This window comes from Parasteatoda tepidariorum, chromosome 4, assembly GCF_982258835.1.
Source record: "Parasteatoda tepidariorum strain Cologne lab strain chromosome 4, Ptep-v5.0, whole genome shotgun sequence".
In the NCBI taxonomy this organism is placed as follows: Eukaryota; Metazoa; Arthropoda; class Arachnida; order Araneae; family Theridiidae; genus Parasteatoda; species Parasteatoda tepidariorum.
Genome location: NC_141758.1, coordinates 57,968,871 through 57,989,664, shown reverse-complemented (window position 1 = coordinate 57,989,664; position 20,794 = coordinate 57,968,871). Strand labels below are relative to the sequence as shown.

Genomic DNA, 20,794 nt, shown 5'->3' with positions numbered 1-20,794 from the left:
TATTCTGATTTATATAGCTGCGACGGGTTCATCAGAAATTCCGCTTCAGTCTTTTTATCGTAATCCTAATTTTTTTATACAGGTTTTTTATAAGTATGAATAAAAATATTTTTAGTAGGGGAGAGTGGGGTCAATTGTAACATTTTTTACTTATATATTTTTAACTAACAAAAAATCTAATATATTATTAGTATTAATTGACAGACGAGTAAAGTAGACTATCCTCTACTAGAAAAAAAAATACCTTATTTTAAATGTTATTATATTAGTTATTAACCATTTTTGACAGTCGTGCACTTGTTACAATTGTCCCCACTTACGGGGTCAATAGCAACAGTTCATAAATTCAACTAAAACATAGTTAATTATACGAGTACATATTATCATAGTTGTGATATATTTTTTTATTGATCAAAATAGTAGTGATATCTTAGGAGTAAAAATAATAATGAGCAGAGACCAAAAGGGTTAAAATTTTAACTTTAAAGGGTTAAAAATTTTAATTTATGATGTGAAAGGTGACAAATAAAATAATGCACATGCAACATAATATAAATGATATAGGAAACTATTGGTGGTTCTTAAAGAGTTAAGTAATGGTTTGTAAACATAAGATTATTTATTTTCAGTTGTTACAATCGTCCCTTTAGTTATTGTTACAATCGTCCCCAAGACCCCATTTCAGCTTCATTTGTTAAAAACAATGCTACTTAATTAAAAAAACTAATCTTTTTTTTTTAAATGTTAATTAAGGTGTCCACTTACATATTCGGTTAATAATTTTTATTTGTTTAAACAAAATTACTTTGTTACAATATAATATTCTAATACCAAAAAAAAGTACTTACGTAGCGTGAAAATATCTTTTGTGATGTAAGTCTTTCAAAAGTACATAAAAATGGTTGCCAGCAGGGGTGTACATGTAGATTTATTAAATACACTTTGTGCGCCACCTAGGAGCCAAATCTAGAACTTGACACTCGAAATTTTTGCTCTGTTACAATAGTACCCTGTTACATTTGACCCCACTCTCCCCTACTCTCATTTAGTACTAAGACATTCATTTCAGACAACGATAAAAAAAAAATTCGATTGAATAATAATTATTGCGTGCGTTATATGTCAGACAAGATTGTGGAATTGCCATATTAAAGAATTATGAAAATATGAAATTTAAATTTTATAGCCAACAATTTTTTAAAAAATTTATATAGCTGTTACGGGTTAATTTTTCCAACAATTTAAGCTTTTAAGTTTTAACATACTGTGAGATAAATCTTTCAACTATTGAAAGTCTTATGTTAATGTTTCATTTAATTGAATTCATGCATTAAAGTTACAATGAATGAGTGGATCATTAATGATATTCTATGTTACACATCGTGATTAATATAAAAATTATGGGTAATCAAAATACAATTATGAATGTATATAAAAAAAGATATTTTCTCTTGCTCTGTAATTAGTAAATTTAGTAAAATGTATTGAAAAAAAAAGACTAAAATCGTAATAGGTTTACCATTTTGAATGCACTAGTTCAACTTGTCGTTAATTGAAAAAAAATTTTCTTAATCAAGCTTCAAAAATATTTATACTGCCTACAGTTGTATCTTATTTTCCAACAATTTTATATTTTTAGCGCAATCAGATTTTAACTCATGTCACGGCGTCCTACCATACGAGGTTTATTATCCACTATATAGATAAAGACTAAAAAGAATTTGTCGTTGCATTTAAACTATATGTATTTTCGGCTTACCGATTCTATTGAATCTGTGGTTCGATATTGATATATATTGGATTTTGGAAACACTGATCTAAATAATAATACACATGATTCAATGTATTTGGGAAATGAATACTTTTATATTGCATCGAGAAAGTTATTTCTGAATTATAATAGTTCAAAATTGAAATTAATGCTTAATTGAAATTAAATTGTTCAAATAAATCATTGAATCTATGATTAGATATGGAATTATTATATATCTGCTGGAAAAAAAATCTTTAAAATTATAGTCCTGTATGAAATAACATTTCTGGTAAAGCAAAATCCTAGTAATTCTGGTTAATAAAAAATAAATATATGGTATTTCAACATTCTTCATTTGGTAATTTTATCTTTCATATATAGCAGTTTTCCGAAATTCTGGTTTTTAAGATTATAGTTCTTATTTACCCACATTTAGTAAAAAATACAAAATTGAATATAAATGTAACGAAATAAAAGATTTTTGTGCCACGCGCTACGATATCATGATAAAATTAAAAAAAAAAAAACATTGCAAACATTACAAAATTTCATCACACATCATAAAACCATATTTTATTGCTAATTTTACCGAATTGCTACTGTAAAAAAGTACGAAGCTTTTTGATGTTCCCATAGAGTTAAAAACAAGGTATAGTCTATCATATTATAGCAGTTTTGACCATACACTTTTTCTTAGAGTGATATTCATAATAAAACGTGCAATTCAAATTTCTTGAACCATGCATGACTTAATACCGAGAAACTCTGTTTTAAAAAAATCTATTTTTTTTACTATTATATATTACTGCATTTAAACTTCTAGTTTACACAATGATAAACATAAATTGTTTGCGTATTCTGATTAAATTATGTTTCAGAGAAACTATGAAACAACGTTTAAAAATACGCGTAGCTTATTGCTCAACAAAATAAGCTACTTCGAAAATAAAAAATCACTTTCATTGCAAACTTAAATAAACGTTTTCCCAAAATAAATAAATTATTCGAAATGAAATGTCAGGAACGCTTTTTAATTGCTCATTACGAGAGCAATGTTTCTTTTAAAATAATAAATTCATATCACCTCTTTTCACCAAGAGCTCTATTCAACAGCTTTTCGGCTGAAATACGATTGGTGTAAAACTAGGACGAGTAATAAACGTCTATCACTTTTCAGAATTAAATGAATTTATGTTTCTGATTCGGCCGCCAAAATTGCCATTCGGTCCGAGAAAATTAATTAAGTAACGCAAGCTATGTGACTTTCTATGTACTATTGCCGGCAGCTCTCCTATATCGAGTTTTGTTTAAGGCTAATAATAAGTTTGTTTAAGGCAATAAGAGAACAGAATAGCAATTTGTTCATTCTTTTTAGTGCTCTGAATTGTCTATTGTAAATAGAATTGTTAAGTAGTAATAAAAAGTAGGATTTCAAAATAACATTGAATTACATTTTTAATATTTTGAATTTGAAACACTTTCACTTTTAATTGATAATTCAGTTTTACCGGGTATATCAAATATGAGTAATGGTGTGAAAAATGTTTTAACGAAAAATATAAGAGAAAAAAAAATTATCTAGTTTTGCTGTGCTGTACTTTGGTACCAAAGATCTTCAACAAATAGAGTATGCCACTGTTAACCCTGTAGGGGACGCTAGGTCAAATGACAATATTTATTTTAATTTCTTAGAATTCGATGTCAACTACTTATAATGGTTGTTATGAACTATTTGCAATGAATTTTATTAATAAGCTTTTGAAAGATTTCGCTCAGTTACAAAGAGAATTAAGCTGTCAAGTAAAATTCAAGCCATTGTGTCGGAGAAATTTCAGTTTGAGAAATATAGAAGAAAATTGTCAGTCTTATAAAATTTTCTTATAAACAGTAAGACTTACCTTTTTTCTTACCCTTATTTCAATATGGAAAACAAAGATTTATCTAACGTAAAAATTATAAAGTTTAAATTTATTAAAAAATTATAAAGTTTTAATTTATTCAAAAATTATAAAGTTTTAATTTATTCAAAAATTATTAAAGTTTTAATTTATTAAAAAACTATTAAAGTTTTAATTTATTAAAAAATTATTAAAGTTTTAATTTATTAAAAAATTATCAAGTTTTAATTAATTAAAAATTTCTCACCATTATAGTTTTTAAAAAACTAGTTATATAGACTATAGTTTTATTTTGTTTTAATTATTTGACAAAAATAAGTCATCGACAAAAAATTTTTTCCATTAAAATCTCTTTAAAAACTTTTACCTGACCCTTTAAATTAAAAAGCTATTGCAAAAGACAATTTTCTTTTTTCTATATAGTTTGAGATGTGAAAGGGAAATTATGTATAAATAACTTTTTCCTTAATAATTCATTTAATTTCCAAATTAGTTAAAAAAAACTAATTAGCTCGTTTATTCGAAGAACATTAGTCTATATATTGCCACCCTACTTCAAACATCGTTTATAAGGTTATTTTTTTCGTAACAAGAGAAGAAACAGGTCGGAGATCTAAAGACAATAGACATCATAGTCTAAGGAACAATACCGGCCATTTTAATTAAAATGGAACAATAGATTGATTTCTTCTTCACTTTCTTTTGTTTTGGTGGTTGATGGATGTTTGAGTGTTTGTTTCTGATCCTAACGATGTGTCATCATTGAATTTCTTCACCTCAAATGTGGGCTTAATAATGTTTACACATATTTAGTTATCCTAAATATGTTTCTAAGTTAGATATTTAGTTTCTAACTATGTGTCATCATTAAATTTCTTTACCTCAAACTCAGGCTTAATCATGTTTACACAAATTTAGTTATCCTAAATATGTTTCTACGTTAGATATTTGATTCCGATCCTAACGATATGTCATCGTTGAATTTCTCAACCTCAAATCCGGGCTTAATAATGTTTACACATATTTAGTTATCCTAAATATGTTTCTACGTTAGATATTTAGTTTCTAACGATATGTCATCATTAAATTTTTTCACCTTAAATGCGGGTTTAATAATGTTTACATAAATTTAGTTAACCTAAACATGTTTTTAAGTTAGATATTCTTTATTGCTTATATAGCTTTTATAATTCGCTGATAATATTATTATTGCCAGTATTTTTGAATTTTCATCCTTGTACGCCTTTAAAACTTTTCAAACTATTCCACTAAACTTCTGGTGGTATTGTTTATTAATTAACTATAATACACACTAAAAGTAGTTTGTGTACTTGCTTTTACATCTATGTGAACTTACATGTGTACCTATGCTTTTGAAAGTAAAACTTTGAAAATCTTTTAGCTAGAGTTAATTAGAGTAATTACTTAGACATGATATTTCTAATTTTCCCAAAGAAAATTTGTCAATTACTCTGTATTTTTGTTTATTGCTAATGTATAAATATTTCTTTTATTTCTTTGTAGGATGAGGCTTTTCTACCTGTAACTGTATACATTCTAGATATTAATGATCATGCACCTGAGTTTCAAAATACACCTTATTACCTAGAAGTAGATGAGGTTAGTATCATTTACCACTGGCTACTTGTGTTATTAAAATATTAAATAAACCTATGATGTAATGTATTATTACTTTAACTACTCTGAAATGATTAAAAATAACAATGCTTATAAACAATTTATATGATGATTATTAGATTGAAAATTATTTGTAACATACTTTAAATTACTTAAAAATCACCATAATTTTTTTCCTAGATTTAAATTTAAAATAAAAACCATGCTTGAAAATAATATGCTATTAAATGATTGATAAAAAAAACTTTTTTTTCAGCTTACACCAGTTGGCCTTACCGTATTTCGTGGTATCCACGCTGTAGATAAAGATAAGCCAAACACAGCCAACTCCGACGTTACCTACTCTATTGTGGTAAGTAAATTTATTCACTTGTTTAAAATTATTATGGACAATGAAGTAAAATTTAAGGAAATTTTTTGACAAGTTATAATTTATTTTTTCATATGTATTGTACAACATTTACAAAAAGCTAAATAAAATAGAATAGCGCATTTTATTTTCCGTAAAGTCAGGTAGTGCAAATAAACTGAACATTTTAGCTTCAAATTTACTTTCAATCACACGAAGATCTTTTCAATCACACGAAGTAAACAAGCAAAAAATTAAGTTTTAGAACTATACTATAGGAATACTCTACTTCTACCTGAAAAAAAAACTAAGGGTATTTTTTGTACAAAGATCATATTAATAGATTAAATAACCAACTCATCCCAGGGGGTATTTGGAGGAAAAAATCGTGCCTTCGCAATGGCTTCCCCCCCCCCAAGAGATGAACCCTGATTGGATATATGCCCAGGCAAGTGACCTTCACATTATAAAATTGAATAGCTAAATAATACATTTTAATCGCAAATCAGGAGTTTGAAGGTTGATTACCACAAGTTGAAAACGCAAAAAAGTCATATAAATTTTGTTCTTACTCTCGAAGATTTAATGTTACTAAATTTTGATATTACTATACAATAAACTTTCGTTATAAAATTTAATAGCAAATTTGTTACGTAACACAAAAATACAAATAAAAGAAAATCTTGTGTCCGAAAAGAGAAAATATGAGCTAAGGATATCCATAAAAATAGTTTGATAAAATTTAATACGGCTATATAATTTTAAAATAATTTAGGTTTAGCTACTGTTGTATAATCTCAAATGTGTTATATAATCTCAAATACTGTTGTATAACCGAAATTTATTACAGGAATTAAACATGCTTACATAATTTACTTATTGTTAAATAATCATACAATTATACACTAGCCATTTAGTTTTTGAACATATATTTGCACTTGATGAAGTAAGAGCTATGATTCAGTATTATAAAATCGAAAAAAACTAGAGTATTATTTCTTGCAAGGAACACATTAAAATTAGCTTCAAGAGTTTCTGCAATACATGGAATATTTTTGCAAAAACATTAAAAAGTTAATAGATAAATAAATTACTAAAAGTGTCTAGGGGGTATCTCCTTTTCCCATTTAAATGAATAATTTTAAGCGAGAGAAAAAATAAAATTGAGAAAAAAATCTACGATAATAGATGTTAGTTAATTGCTTGAAAACTGCCAACTAAAGTTACTCACACCTATTTTCCCTTGTTTTACACCTTGTTGTCATTTAAAATATTATTCTAGAACTTTTCGATACTTAACGAAGAAAACAAATTCTGGTAAAATTACCACACTGTATGGTTATGGCATTTCTTGTAAAATAACCCTGATTATGGTAACTAAAACGAAATTATACGGTAACCAAACCATTTATTTGGTAATTTTTCCGTTCATGTGGTAATGATTTATAGGTAATTCTGGCTTTTGAAATTATAATTCCTATTGTCACACACTTAGTAAAATGTACAAAACTGAAAAATAAGCTCAACTGAACAAATGATTTTTATATCATGCTCTGAGGTATCATCATAAAATGACAAATTTTAATACCTTCGCCAAATTTTATCACAGACTATAAAACCATATTTTATTGTTAATTTTACCGAAATCATTACCAAAGCGCATCGGTAAAAATTACCGAGCTTTTTGTGTTCCTTTAGAGCCAGAAACACGGTAAATCTTACCATATTCTGGTATTTTTGACCATGCTTTTTTTCACAGTGTTTATTGCGTTTTTCTGTATTAAGTAATGCAAAGAAAAATAATTTTTGTGTCTTAAAATTCAGAAACATAACTTAATATTATTTTTATTTTAATATTTTTTAAATTTTTTTTTAGAATTTCATCTGAACGTTGCTATGTAATTTGATGGTTAAAGAAGAACTAACTCATTGTTTTTTGTTTTTTAGGGCGGAAATGAAAATAACTCTTTTGCATTATCTGATCCCATTGAAGGAATATTAGTCGTCAATAAACCTTTGGATTACGATTATGGATCGAGAGAATTTAAGCTTCTTATTCAAGCTTCGGTAAGTGAAAATAGGTTTTTTTTTCATTCGTATCACAAACAAAGGTAATAAAAACTTGTTCTTGAAATTAAATATTTCATATAATATAATGTTAGTATGAATAGTGGTTTTGAATTGTAAGAACATAGTTCAATATTTGATGGATTAGCTAGCATTTATTAAAGTAAATGTTAACTTTTTTTGTATAATAATCGAGAATTTTTTTAAACTTTTGACCGAGGTCAAATATTAAAAAATTCTCCTGGTGAAAATAAATATTCTGCGGAAAAATAAATATATGGATTACTGGTGAAAATAAATACAAATGCTTTATAAATTAAACTACTTTATAGTTATTTTCTTGAAGCATCTTTCGTATCAAACTGGTTTTCAAAATAGTTAGTTTATGGAATAGTTTGCTATTTTTAAAAATTTTTTTGTAACAGTTAATCATAAATGTTGAATAAAATTTTGTCCAAATCTAGCCAGCAATCTTTTAGCGAGCGCTGATGAAGAAATTTACAATTTTCACCATTAATATGAAGAAAAAAAATTTCAATCTGATGATTTTTTAAAAATGAAAATCCTTATAATACTTAAAGTCATTTTGTAACATAAAACTGTCGTTGTTGTTTATTAAAATTGTGATTGTTGCTGCGTCGAATTTAAATTACCATAAAATTCATTTTTGTCATAAATCATTATACCGTAATTATCTGAGTAATATTTATTTAATTAGAGTGACTAAGTGATTTTACTCACTTGTTACTATAATAATTACAGTTCATCAGATTTTTGTACCGTAACATGTTCCGGTAAATTTTTACCGTAATTTATCAGATATTTATTTACACTGTAGTTATTTTACCAAATTAATGTAAAGAGATAATAAAAAAGCATCCAAACAATTGTATCTTTTATATCTGGTCCAAAGTATAATACTGGCGGTAAAAATCTCATTAAAAAACTAATTAAGTCTAAACCAATTTCTTAAAGGATTTCGTTATTTGCATTTTTTAGATGTACAGTATGTAACATTTTAGTGGGCATGTAATTTTAATGTTAGTTTGGTTGGAGGTGTCTAAGATTAATATTGTCCAATGTTTTCATTACTTTTATTTTTCTTATTTTAGTTTAATTAATATATAAATATTTAAGCATCATTCTTAGAGCACACGGACATAATCATAAATATTATGAATGCGGAACAAGATATAATATTCACGATTTCTTTTCTTCTAAACGCGGTCAGTAGGCAAAATCTCAATCCGCGTATCAAATTCTCTAATTATATATTATGCCAACACTGAGACCATCCCTTTAAATAAATACAATTCCCCATCCTAAAGAAAATAAATTCCGAAATGAAGGACAAAGTGAACAATTGATGAAAACAAATCGAAAGAATAAAAGCACATAAAAGCTGCCTGTAGGATAACTTGTTTAATTATTCCAAGAATTTTTTTTTCTTCTACCTAACGGTGAAAACAATAATGAAAGCTCTCTATGGGACTGTGTATGTATTGATTTTTTTTCGTCTTTGGCGCAATTCCTATTATGAAGGACACTATTTGCAAAGCTTATTGTGAAAGAATTGCCGACTTTTTCTGTTTAAGTTTAGTTAAAACGACTTTTATGCACAAATTTCGTCTTAGTTCTTTGTTTGAAGAAGTTCTAATGAAGATAGAATCCTAAGAGAAAACCATTTTGATAATTTGATTTTCTTATCGATTTCAATTTGGTTCTTTTCAAACAAGTAAAACGGCCAATTTTGAGGCTGTTTTTCTGAGAATCTACTCAGACGATTTTCAACTTTTTTTTATTCGAATTCTTTATTTTTAGACTAATTTTATTTTATTCTATTACTTATTTATTTGTTTTTCTTTTTTTTTGTGCGTAACTTCTAAAATTTTGGATTTTTAACATATAAATTGAAGACTAACAAGATATTTTTGTCAATAATAGCTTTGTTTTCTTTTTTGCTCATTTTTACTTGAGTTCGGTGTGGATATTAGGAAGTTTGCTTACAAGTTATTGTTTGTAGAAAAAATTAGAGTGCCTTAACACAAATGGTGGCAACAAACCCATTTAGCATCGAAATTGATTTCATTTGTATGTGATTTTTCCCTCGCTATCTTTTTCTTTTAGAAAAATCATAAAGGCTCAAAATTATTGTTTTAGTTTAACCATAAAGATAAAATAAAACTGAGAATTTTTCAGTGCGTTTATATTTTACCTAAAAAAAATTATTCTCCTAAGATATTATTCCAAACCAGGGCTAGTTCAAAAGTGCTTTTGACCCATGTTTCCAGACAAATTAAACTGTTTTTCAGTTTCCAACTAAAATGGTAGCTTTAAACTAATTAAAGTGTTCTTTCGCAAGGCAAAAATTAATTATGAAGTTGTTTGGTTCAGATACTTGTCAAAACTCTAAACTTATTATAAAAGTATTAAATAATATATCTAATAAAGTTTTCTTGAATTATATTTTATGGAATGTAAGGCTTATTGGCTAACTAGTTTAATGAGGCTATCCAGCATTACGATTACGGGAAGGTGATCGCCAAAATTGCCACCTTCCGGGCAGCACCCCTAAAGACAATCAATAAAAAAAGGGGGACCATCTGGAAGGGTACGAACCACCCTTCCAGATGGTTTACCCCCGGGCAAATCTCAACATGTTTTTTTTCTTTAATTATAATTGCTAATAAGTTATTAAATCCATTTGGTGTCTTGGCGATTGTAGCCAGATCACATAGCGATTGTAGATTTGGTGCGACAGATAACGATAAGGAAATATTTCTAGGATAACTTATAATATAGGTGAAAATCAGACATCAATTGAATGGTGCTTCAAACTATAAAACTTAAAAAGAGGAAAAGACAAACATTGAAAAGGAGACAAAGCACCAGAACATCTCAAAGTTGTTGAATTCATTTACCAGATGAAGATTACCTTCCCAAGAAAATTATACCAATCATGATCTTGGCGAGAGTTAATAATGCAGTTTTAAAAAGAAACTTAACTATTTCATTTAAATAAAGTAGAAAAATAATGCCTTAGATTGAAATCCTTTAAATTAACGGTAAAAAAATTTTAAAAAAAATTAAAAGCTTATCAGAGTAGGAAGTCAATTTAAAAGAGCTGAAAATAAAAAAGATAAATACCGCGACTAGTTACTACTCCATTTCACGTTTTGTCAAAGACCTCGAGATGCACATTCAAGGATAAATATTTCACCAAGCCATTCATTTTTCCAAACGCCCCTTTGGGCAAAATAAAACCTTGAACAGTGATTAAAAATTTTACCCTGACCAGATACTAAAAGCATATATGTTCATCTTTCTTCTTGGAGGAATTATGCTTACTCGTCAGAATTTGAGCATTTTAAGGCCAAGGTCAACTCACAATTAGACAATGATATAAAAAAGATTAAATATTTTATGGAAGTGCTTACAGGATGATAAAAATATTATTTGTTAATGAAATTTGACACGTGTCATTGATCACGCGTTTAAGTAAGCGCATAATTTAAAAATACCATCAATCGGAAACGTGCACGCTTAAATTTTATTCTTATACATGCTATAATGAATGATTTCATTCTTTTTAGCTTCTTCGTTCATAGTTTAAGTATTTGTATAATAGTCTATTATTTATTAGATTTCCTTGTAGAGGGTAATGTGAACCAGAACAGTAATTATTGTTTGATTTTTGAAATTTTTTTTTACAGAATTTGGGATTAAAAAAGCCTTTTTTTGCAATATAAGTGTTGTTTAAAAAGGATTGTTTTTGATGTGACAAACGATATAATAGTATAAAACGTGTAAATAAAGAAAAAATATTTTCATGATTCACTCGATTTTATGATCATCTGTTTATTACTCAAACCAGATAAAATGTGTAGGACTTCAACGTCTAAAAATTTATTTCGTAAAATAAATATTATTTATATAGTATAGTATAGTTCATTATAAATTTGAAATGCAAATTCTAGTACCCGTACGAAAGCTTGCTATCCTCTAATGTTATATGAAACTTTTCTAATAATATCGAGAATTATTTGATGTTATCATTTGAATTGTGATTTATCTTCCTCGATTAATGCAGTAAATTCTATTCTTATCAGGAAAAAAATAGTCATCAAATAAGTAATGTAGAAAAAAGGAAAGATAAAATTTGTGGATTATGTTTAAAAATATAATATCTTTCACTATAAAATTGTAATTAACGAACAATTAAATTTACTTACAAAACTATTTATATTAATTAATATTAGACATATTACGGAATTTAGAAAAGGTATTTTATGAAGTTTAATGGTTATTTAACAGCGATTTTAGACCGAACTCCAACTAAACAATTTATTTAAATTCCTAGTTTGATACTTTAATGCATAAAATGAGCAGATTTATTGCATCCTTATCAAAATGCATAGCAAAAATGTTTGTATTTTATGATTCCTTGATTCTGTAATTAATTACTTAATGAAGAAAAGCTTTGGCGTTGTCATTTTGTTTCGATAGTAATTTAACTAGCTTCTACAGTGGTTAAAAAACAAATTATATTGGAAAATATTTTAATTTTCCACCTTTAAGTGAATAAAATTGTTTGTTTTTTGCACTTTTTTGTACATAGATTGGAATTATTATTTGTAGATGCACAGTAAATGCGGAGAAAAGGTAAAGATAATTTAAAATTTCCCTACTTGGCTACTTTTTTTTCAAAATCTACGCTGAGGCACCTCGAACTTAAATTTTTGGGTGGGGGAAATCTCCCCTTTTGCCGAATGAAATTTCGAATTTGATTGAATCATAAATTAGAGACAACAGTTATTTTTACACATAATAAAGAAACATAAGGAACGGAATTTTTTAAGCGTTCATAATTTTTTTTATTTTCAAATATAAGCAAACAAAACTGCAAAAAATTACAATTTTACTGCGAATAGTTTGCTAAAAATACGATTTTCGTAAATATGCCAAATGACCAGACCAAATTTGCAGAAAAAGGAAAATCTTCGGGAGGTCACAGCGACCACCTGTATACTCCCCTGGTCTATGGTGCGTTCAATTTAATAATCGTAGGTTCATCAATTATTATCGTGGGGTTCAGTGGATTTTAATCGGTCATAACATCAACACACCGACGACATCAGTTTAACAAAAAACAATTATTTAATAACAAACATGAATTTCCATGTTCCGTTCCTGTCTTTGCGCTCGCAGCGCCCTCTCAGTTAGGACGTTTCACCAGTCGATAAAAATCGCTAAGAAGCACGTCTATTTTAGCTGATATATGCTCTTTCTAACACTATATTTTTCTAACGTTTTTTTCGTTAATTTATGTTAATATTCTCCGGACTCACCAACTTTTTATAATGAACTTGAAGGGCAAGGTCAAAGAGATGGGACATTAGATATACAGTGTTTTCACTGTTTTCTTTGGACTATTGCCAACTATGAGAATGTAAAAAAAAAATATCTTCCCGTTATTGCCGGAGGCACAAAATAACGGGAAAGTGGTTATAACAGTGAAGTGCGAGTAATTGCTACCCTAAGAGGAGCACAATAACTACAATTATCTAAGGTAATCAATAAATCGATGACGAAATCAACACAATTATATAGAAAACCTCTATATGTAAAATTCCTTGCTTTTATTTCAAGGTTTCGAACAAATATAATCTAGTAGGATATTGATGATTCTTTCTAATTTTGAGAACTGGGCGTTTGCTATCATTTTTTGGGACCTTCATTGACCATTTATTTATAAATAATTAAAGACTTGAAAGATTAACTTCTTAAGTATATAGAAACACTTGTATGTTTTCTGTTGATTTACCAACTGTTGTTAATTCGTTTCCGTAACACGAACCATTTTACCAAGCTTTAATTTTTTTTCTAAGATAAATGTCCTTGCGAAAGAGCTTATACATTAATTTTTTTCATTACTGAAACCTAACATATTTATATTTAATATTTTAATATATAAGCTACAGTTTGTTCAAGGTACTGAATAGAAATTATGAGAATGTAAAAAAGAAATTTAGTCATATGAATAGATAAAACCATTTCAAGGATTTGTGATTAAGATGAGATTAAAAATATTTTCTTTGACATTTCAATCATAGCATAGTTCGAGTTAATCTCTTAAGTGATCTTTCATGAATTAAAAAAAAATATGTATATCTTAATTATCCGTGATCATACAAGTTTGAGTTAATAACATTTTAGTTCGCTTTTTTGGTGCAATTATACAAATGTAAATCGCTCTAACTAAACAAATGTAAATCATTTTAAATTTGTTGCTGAGTTTATGGCAAAATATATGGTTTATTTGTTTTCAATTCTAACATACATTAAAAAAATTTAAATTAAATGATTAATGGAAACAAGATTAAATTTCAAGGAATTTTATATATTAAGCTTAATTTAATTTAAATTAATACTTACAATTCCTTTAAATTCAATCTTTTAAATTTCGATTTAAATTCATTTATAAAAAAAATAATATAATTCTACTTGAAAAAAAGTCCCAAATTCAGTTAATGACTGAATTTCGTTCCTGCTATAATTGACTAAATTTATAAGCCAGTTTTACCATATTATTCAATGATGGAACAGTGCTAAAATTACTTAGGAATAAAAATAACAAGCTAAGAAGTCCAAACTAACGATCATTGCCTTGAAAAAGGACTTCATATGTCTTTTCCAATATAAATAAATCTGCTTTTTTTAAAAATTCATTTAACTTCCCTTTATTTTATATCATTTAATGATTTGTTTTTTGTTAAAACTTTGTTTCATTGTTTTACACGTATTGGATGAAAAATCGATATCTGAAAATAGGAAATTAATACCTGAAAAAGAAGCAAAGACATCAATTTAATAATAAAGAAAATACTAAGAAGATAATGTTATTTGTTTAATATCTGAAATATAAATAAAATTATTAATTACTTTCTTTCCTTAGGATCATGGAAGCCCAGAAAGCAGAAGTTCCGTAACGACAATGACCATTCGTCTGAAAGATTCCGATGATCAAAATCCGATATTTACAAAAGAAATTTATAAGACTCATGTCTTAGAAGCGGCTGCCATAACGGTAAAAAAAAAGTCATTCTTTAAACCATGAAATTTAAATTGGATTTTTGAAGCATAATGTCACAATACAAAATATTTTGTTTTACCTATAGGGAGCAAGAATCAGAGTAAAATTATCCTTAGATCCGCCGATTCATGCCTTTGATCAAGATGTTGGAGTCAATGCGCCTTTGCGATATTCGATAATACACGGTAAGTTACTGTGATTTTTAAACCACCCAAACTATTTTTTATTTTATAACTGGCGTAAAACAGCCAACCCGATTCTGAGGCTTCAAACTGTTAATAACCAACTCTGTAACACTGTAATTTTGAACCCAACCTTGAAGATAAAAGAACTGGATCAAGCATTGATATAAACTAGTCCTCTTGGAGGACTTTTTGATGGAACTAACTATCATTTGCGTAACATGGAGAGGAAAACCACGAAAATCTTCCATTGTTAGTCCATTAGCAAGGGTATTCTAACCCATGATCCACCTTCCACTGAGGGTATTTTGTGTTTGCACTGCGGTCGTTGCGAGCCGGGAGCAGAATTCTTACAACAAGCCATATCTAGGATTTAAACCTGGATCACTTCATAGGGAGGAGAGCACTCTATCCTCTGAGCCACAGCTATTTTATCGTAATATATAATTATATTCTGAGCTGATGAAGTTTTGGTCTAGTTTTTTTTTAAATATTTCTTTAAACTAATTACAGATGTTGCTTGAAAATTACGCTGTTTTTTCAATTTAATTTCTTTATTTTTGCACAAAATTTTTTTCTCAATTTCTGTTGAAATACAATTTTAAAGCTTGAATTATTGTACAGTTTAAATGAAGTACTGCAAGTTTAAAATTTTAGAAACCGTTGGAAAAGGTGAGGTGTGTGTAAATAAGAAGTGCAAAGTCATGTAGAGCTAGGGAATGTCAAGTGTTCAGAATTTTTTGAAAAATTTAGATAAATAATTGAGAAAAAAAGTAAAGATCAGTAATATTTGTGACATAAAAATATCATAGAAACAAAATTATGCTTATTTTAAATATTATCCGAATTTTTACAGGTCCTTACGAACTTGCATTTATGCATAATTAATTATATATTATTTATAAAAAAATAAAATCTATATTATTTATAAGAAATTATGTCATATAATTTTGGATGCAAATCTTTTTTATGTTTGCATAAAATCTAATTTTAATTAAAATGTTTTTCTTAATTTAATCCTACATTTAAAACAATATTTCTTTACGTTTTTTCATTAGGGCTTAGTTTCGTCTTTAATAAAAAAATTTTGGTAGTAAAATGTTTAGAATTCACGATCCTTTTTTCGATTATTTTCGGCCTTGACTATCTGTTTCGAATAATCCGAAAATGCATAAAAGTTTTTATTAAATGTTTTAACCAACCTTGTTCAATAGATAATACTTGCTATACTTTCAATAACAAAACAAATGTATGATTCGTATGTATTATTTTTTTTTTTACTGTAATGATAGCTTTTTAAAGTAAATCAATGTAACTCTTAACTAAAGAATCAGTTTTTGCTGCGAAACGATTGTTATTCAAAACCAATAAACTTACTTATTTTTTAAAAATAACTGTTACTTTAATCATAATGCTTGAATTTTCCTTCAGGTAATGAAAAAGGATTATTTGAAATGCATGATCAGATGGCAGATCTTTATTTAGTCAAAGAAATAGATCGAGAATCATTGAAGAGTCCAATTCTCACTTTGCACATTCAGGTATGATATATTTGTTTTTCATTCAACAATATTATAAAAACTTAGTTTTGGAAATCATTATTATACGTGGTTTGTTTCCACATATGGAATTTTAAGATAAAGTTTGCCTTGTTTTAAGTTTAAAATGATGGGTATTTTTAAGATTATTCATTAAATCATGTGTTCCAAAACCAAAAAACATCCTTGTTTAAAATAATGAAAGCAAAATCAGCTTTCAAGCCCAAAATATACCACATTGGTAAAAAGAATAAAAATTAAGTAAAATAAATAAGTGGATTAAAGTTAGAGAAAAACTATAAAAAATTTAAATTTTTTTTTTTTTTTTTTTTGCATTTAAAAATTAATAAACTAAAAAAATAAATGAAGGAAAAGGACATATTAAATTTGTATAAATTTTGTATTTTTTTCTTTGATTGCTTGAAGGATTTACTTTCATATTTTAAATACAAACTAAACAGTATCTTATTAAATTCCAAATTTATGTAACTAATAGACTATATGAAGAATAGTTTGCTTTTCTAACAAATTTTAATTTTACACTTCCTTTAACTTAAGATATGTAAAATTAAAATGAAGTAAGATATGATAAAAATTGAAGTCCAAATTCTACAAATGATAGATATCAACAAATTCAATAAATAAAAAAAAATCAATTTTTGACTCTTAAACTCTATACAGTAATGTAAATTTTTGTGATGATATTTGTCGATGAAGGCTTATAAAAACTTAGACAAAATAATTTTAAAGAAAAATTTAAAAAAAAAAATATTTAAGAAATAAATATTATTAGTGAGAGGAAACTAAATATGTATTGAATCAATTCTTATTAAAGACTATTATTTAAAAAAAATTGGAACAGTTGGTTCATTTTAATACAATTCTTTTAACTATTCTTACAAGCAGAAAATTTTAAAAAAATATTCTGTTCATATATAATATTTTAAAACCTTTGGTATTTGTGAGATTAAATATAAGTATTCTTTTTGGCATCTACACGAGATAAATTGAATTAAACAGGTTGATAAATTTAATCTGCTGATATATTCTTGATACAATTCCTAAGTAATAATAAATAACCTTAAATGTTCTGAAATTTAAAACATTTTGAATTTTTAACAGTGATTTTTGATTGAAAAATATTGCTTTCCTTTTGTCTTTTGAAATAGTCAAGATTTGCATTGGTTTCTTTGTGCTGAATAACTTATTTGCAATTTTATTTTACTTTGCATTTTGTTAATTTCATTGCAGATCAGCACTTATTTACAACACGCAGAAATGTTTATTTCAAAGTTTTTTATTTTCTAAAATAAAAAAAAATAAAAATAAAACGGATCAGTTGTTATTCTAGAAGAATCAGCTGCTATTCATTCAGAATTCGTCCAATTTGAATACCAATGCCTTGCAAACGAAAGAGAATGTGATTTATCTACTCGAAAGCTACCAATTTTTCTGGTAGTCTATAATTTACTTAACATAATACATTGACGCGTGAGCCCTAAGCAATTTCGAAAGAGTGTTTCCCTAAGCCCCGAAACAATGGTGACTTTCCCTTTCGCCTAATTCTCTAACTCGGTGACCCATTCTAGATCATGAGCAGATTCAGAAAGTGATCTCATAAAATAACTTCACTGATCGTTCGGAAAGTTACGATCTATAGGTGTGCAATTAAGTATGTTTTATTATCCGTCGTACAAACTTTTATTGATTGATGTATTTGTCAGTGAAGGGATGATTTTAAATGGGGTATAAAACATAGGGTTATTAATTAAAAGCGTCGCAGTTTCATTGCTATTTAAATTATGCTAGAAGCATAAAGAGAACATAAAGAATATGTATTTAAGTATATTATTTGCGCATGGAGAAAAATATACTAGTAAAATTATCGCACTAATTGGTAATGACATTTTTGGTGAAAAAAACAAAAACAATTCTAATAAATAAAACCAAAATATAAGGCATTTAGGCCACTCATTTGGCAATTTTTCCGGTCATGTGGTAACGGTTAATAGGAAATTCTGTTTTTCAAAATCATAGTTTTCATTACTACACATTTAGTTAAAAATACAAAACTGAAAAATAAATTTAACTGAATAAATAGTTTTTATGGCATGCATCATCACCATGATAAAATTATCACGGTATTCCCCATTTACCGAATTTTATTACGTATTATAAAACTATATTTTATTGTTAATTTTCTAAAATAATTGGGAAAAATTATCGAACGTTTTGGTTTTCCCATAGACTCTAGAGCCAGCAATAAGGTAAATAAATTTTAACATATTCTGATAGTTTTGACCATAATTTCTTTTCTCAATGTATAAATTGTTTCAAAATGAATAGAAATACTATTAGCAATTCGCTTAGGAAAAATGGATAATCTTAATAAACTAAGAAAAGCACTATTTGAGTAAAGTTTTTTTTGTAATTAAATCAAATTATTATACCGATGAGACATCTGATGAAAACTGTAATTGTTAAAACAGTATATAAACTTATTTATTCTTAAAAATATTAACAACTGTTTTGCTTTCTTTTACAATGACCACTTTTTTTAAAAAAATAACGAGCACGTGAAAGTGAGTTACGTTGCATTATCAATGTGTATTAAAATTGTATTAATGCGGATGCTTTTTTTTTTAAATTTTAAACTTATATCTTAAAAGAAAAACTCAGGCTTTACACTTGGTGCCTATTTATTAAAAATATTTTTTGTTACGATATTTAAAAATCATTAAAGATTAGAATAATTATTCACAAAGGGTATGCATAAAATAATGGAATTGTTTTTAAATAAATCTAATCGCGAAATTTGGAATATATATTTTTTTTAACACTGAACATTTTCTCTAAACATGTATGTACTTGAATCAATCCTAAACTTTGAAAAATAAAGAGACACTGTTCAAAATAAGTAGGTCTTAAAATTGGTCAAAAAAGGGAAAACCGCATAGGAAGGTAGGTAGTTAAAAATTGTACTCATTATCACAGAATACTCTTATAATTTTAATTATTCCGCAAAATGTGTTCATTTGCTGACATATTTGTCTATGAAGGTTTTTTCTTTCTTCATGCAATATCACCTTACATTCAAATTGAAGAACCCTTTCAGCAATTTATCACTTATTGTCCGATGTAAGTTAGAAAGTTATTGTAAATATTTTAACAAATGTTATTAAAGCTAGGGAAAAAATTCAAGCCAAGTTTTTATTATTATTTTAGTTGCTTTAAGTCATCCGCATAATTTTTAAAAAATGCTGCATCCTAGTCTCCTAATTTTTAAAATATCTCATGATTTATAGTGTTAATACTATTAATATTTCTCATTCCAACAGATGGCGCTCTGCGCTGTAATGTAAAAATTAATTGTTATTTAGATTTCTCTCCGTCATTAAAGCACTAGCGTCATTCCTTTTTTGATATTAAATTTATTTTCTGTTAAAGGCGCTTCATAAATTGAACCCCGAGACCATCGTATTTAATATATAATTATAAATGTTTTGCTTCTATCAATTTGATTTTCAGTGCCTTAGGATTTAAACACAGATATTGAAATAAATTTGCAATTTCTACTACATTAATCAAGTTTGATGTCACATCAAAACATGCATAGTAGGGGGTCGAAACTCCGCATTTCTAAAATGGATTCTCAATGGCATGCAGACGTCAATAACCATGGGATATAGTACAAAATGCTCATTATTAATAATGATCATGAATAATTTTCTGATTCATCGTTTTTGACCTAAATGTACATGCCAAGATAAATATGCAATTTGTCAAAACTAACTTACTTAATTAAAATAAAGCCCTTTAAATGAAGGATTTTGGGAGAGATCATTCGTTTTATGACCTACAATTGATCTAACACTGAGGTCTTAACACAAACGTCAATCATTTTGAATGGCATTAGCTTTACATTTTTTTAACTTCTTAGATACATTGATTGAAGAAATAAATTATTAATTTCTAAATTTCGTGTTTATTCTCATTTTGAAATGGAAAGTAAAACGATTTTGTTACGAAATGGCTTCACAATCGAAGGCTGGAATTGGATTTGAATAAAAATACTTCTGCTATTCTCATTGGAATTCTTAAATGTTCTCATTAAAACAAAACTAAAGTATTATCTTGAAAAACATGTCAAATTGATTCATATGGATTTCATTTCTATTATGTATAACTGAAACTTAATATCTTAATATATAATTTGAAATCAACCGTAGATATTTTCATTAAAATGAGGCTAAAATATTATCATTATAAACAAGCT

At 27.0% G+C, this 20,794-nt stretch overlaps 1 protein-coding gene across 3 annotated transcripts in view; it reads left to right on the top strand.

The window, feature by feature from the left end:
* LOC107436315 (protocadherin Fat 3) overlaps nt 1-20,794 on the top strand; it is a 212,766-nt gene that overhangs the window by 75,916 nt on the left and 116,056 nt on the right. For all 3 annotated transcript variants that reach the window (XM_016047974.3, XM_087161177.1, XM_087161178.1), the window contains exons 6-11: nt 5,176-5,271; nt 5,546-5,641; nt 7,586-7,705; nt 14,661-14,792; nt 14,884-14,983; nt 16,412-16,521. In XM_016047974.3, the coding sequence (XP_015903460.1) occupies nt 5,176-5,271; nt 5,546-5,641; nt 7,586-7,705; nt 14,661-14,792; nt 14,884-14,983; nt 16,412-16,521 (654 nt within the window). The remainder of the gene's footprint in view (nt 1-5,175; nt 5,272-5,545; nt 5,642-7,585; nt 7,706-14,660; nt 14,793-14,883; nt 14,984-16,411; nt 16,522-20,794) is intronic.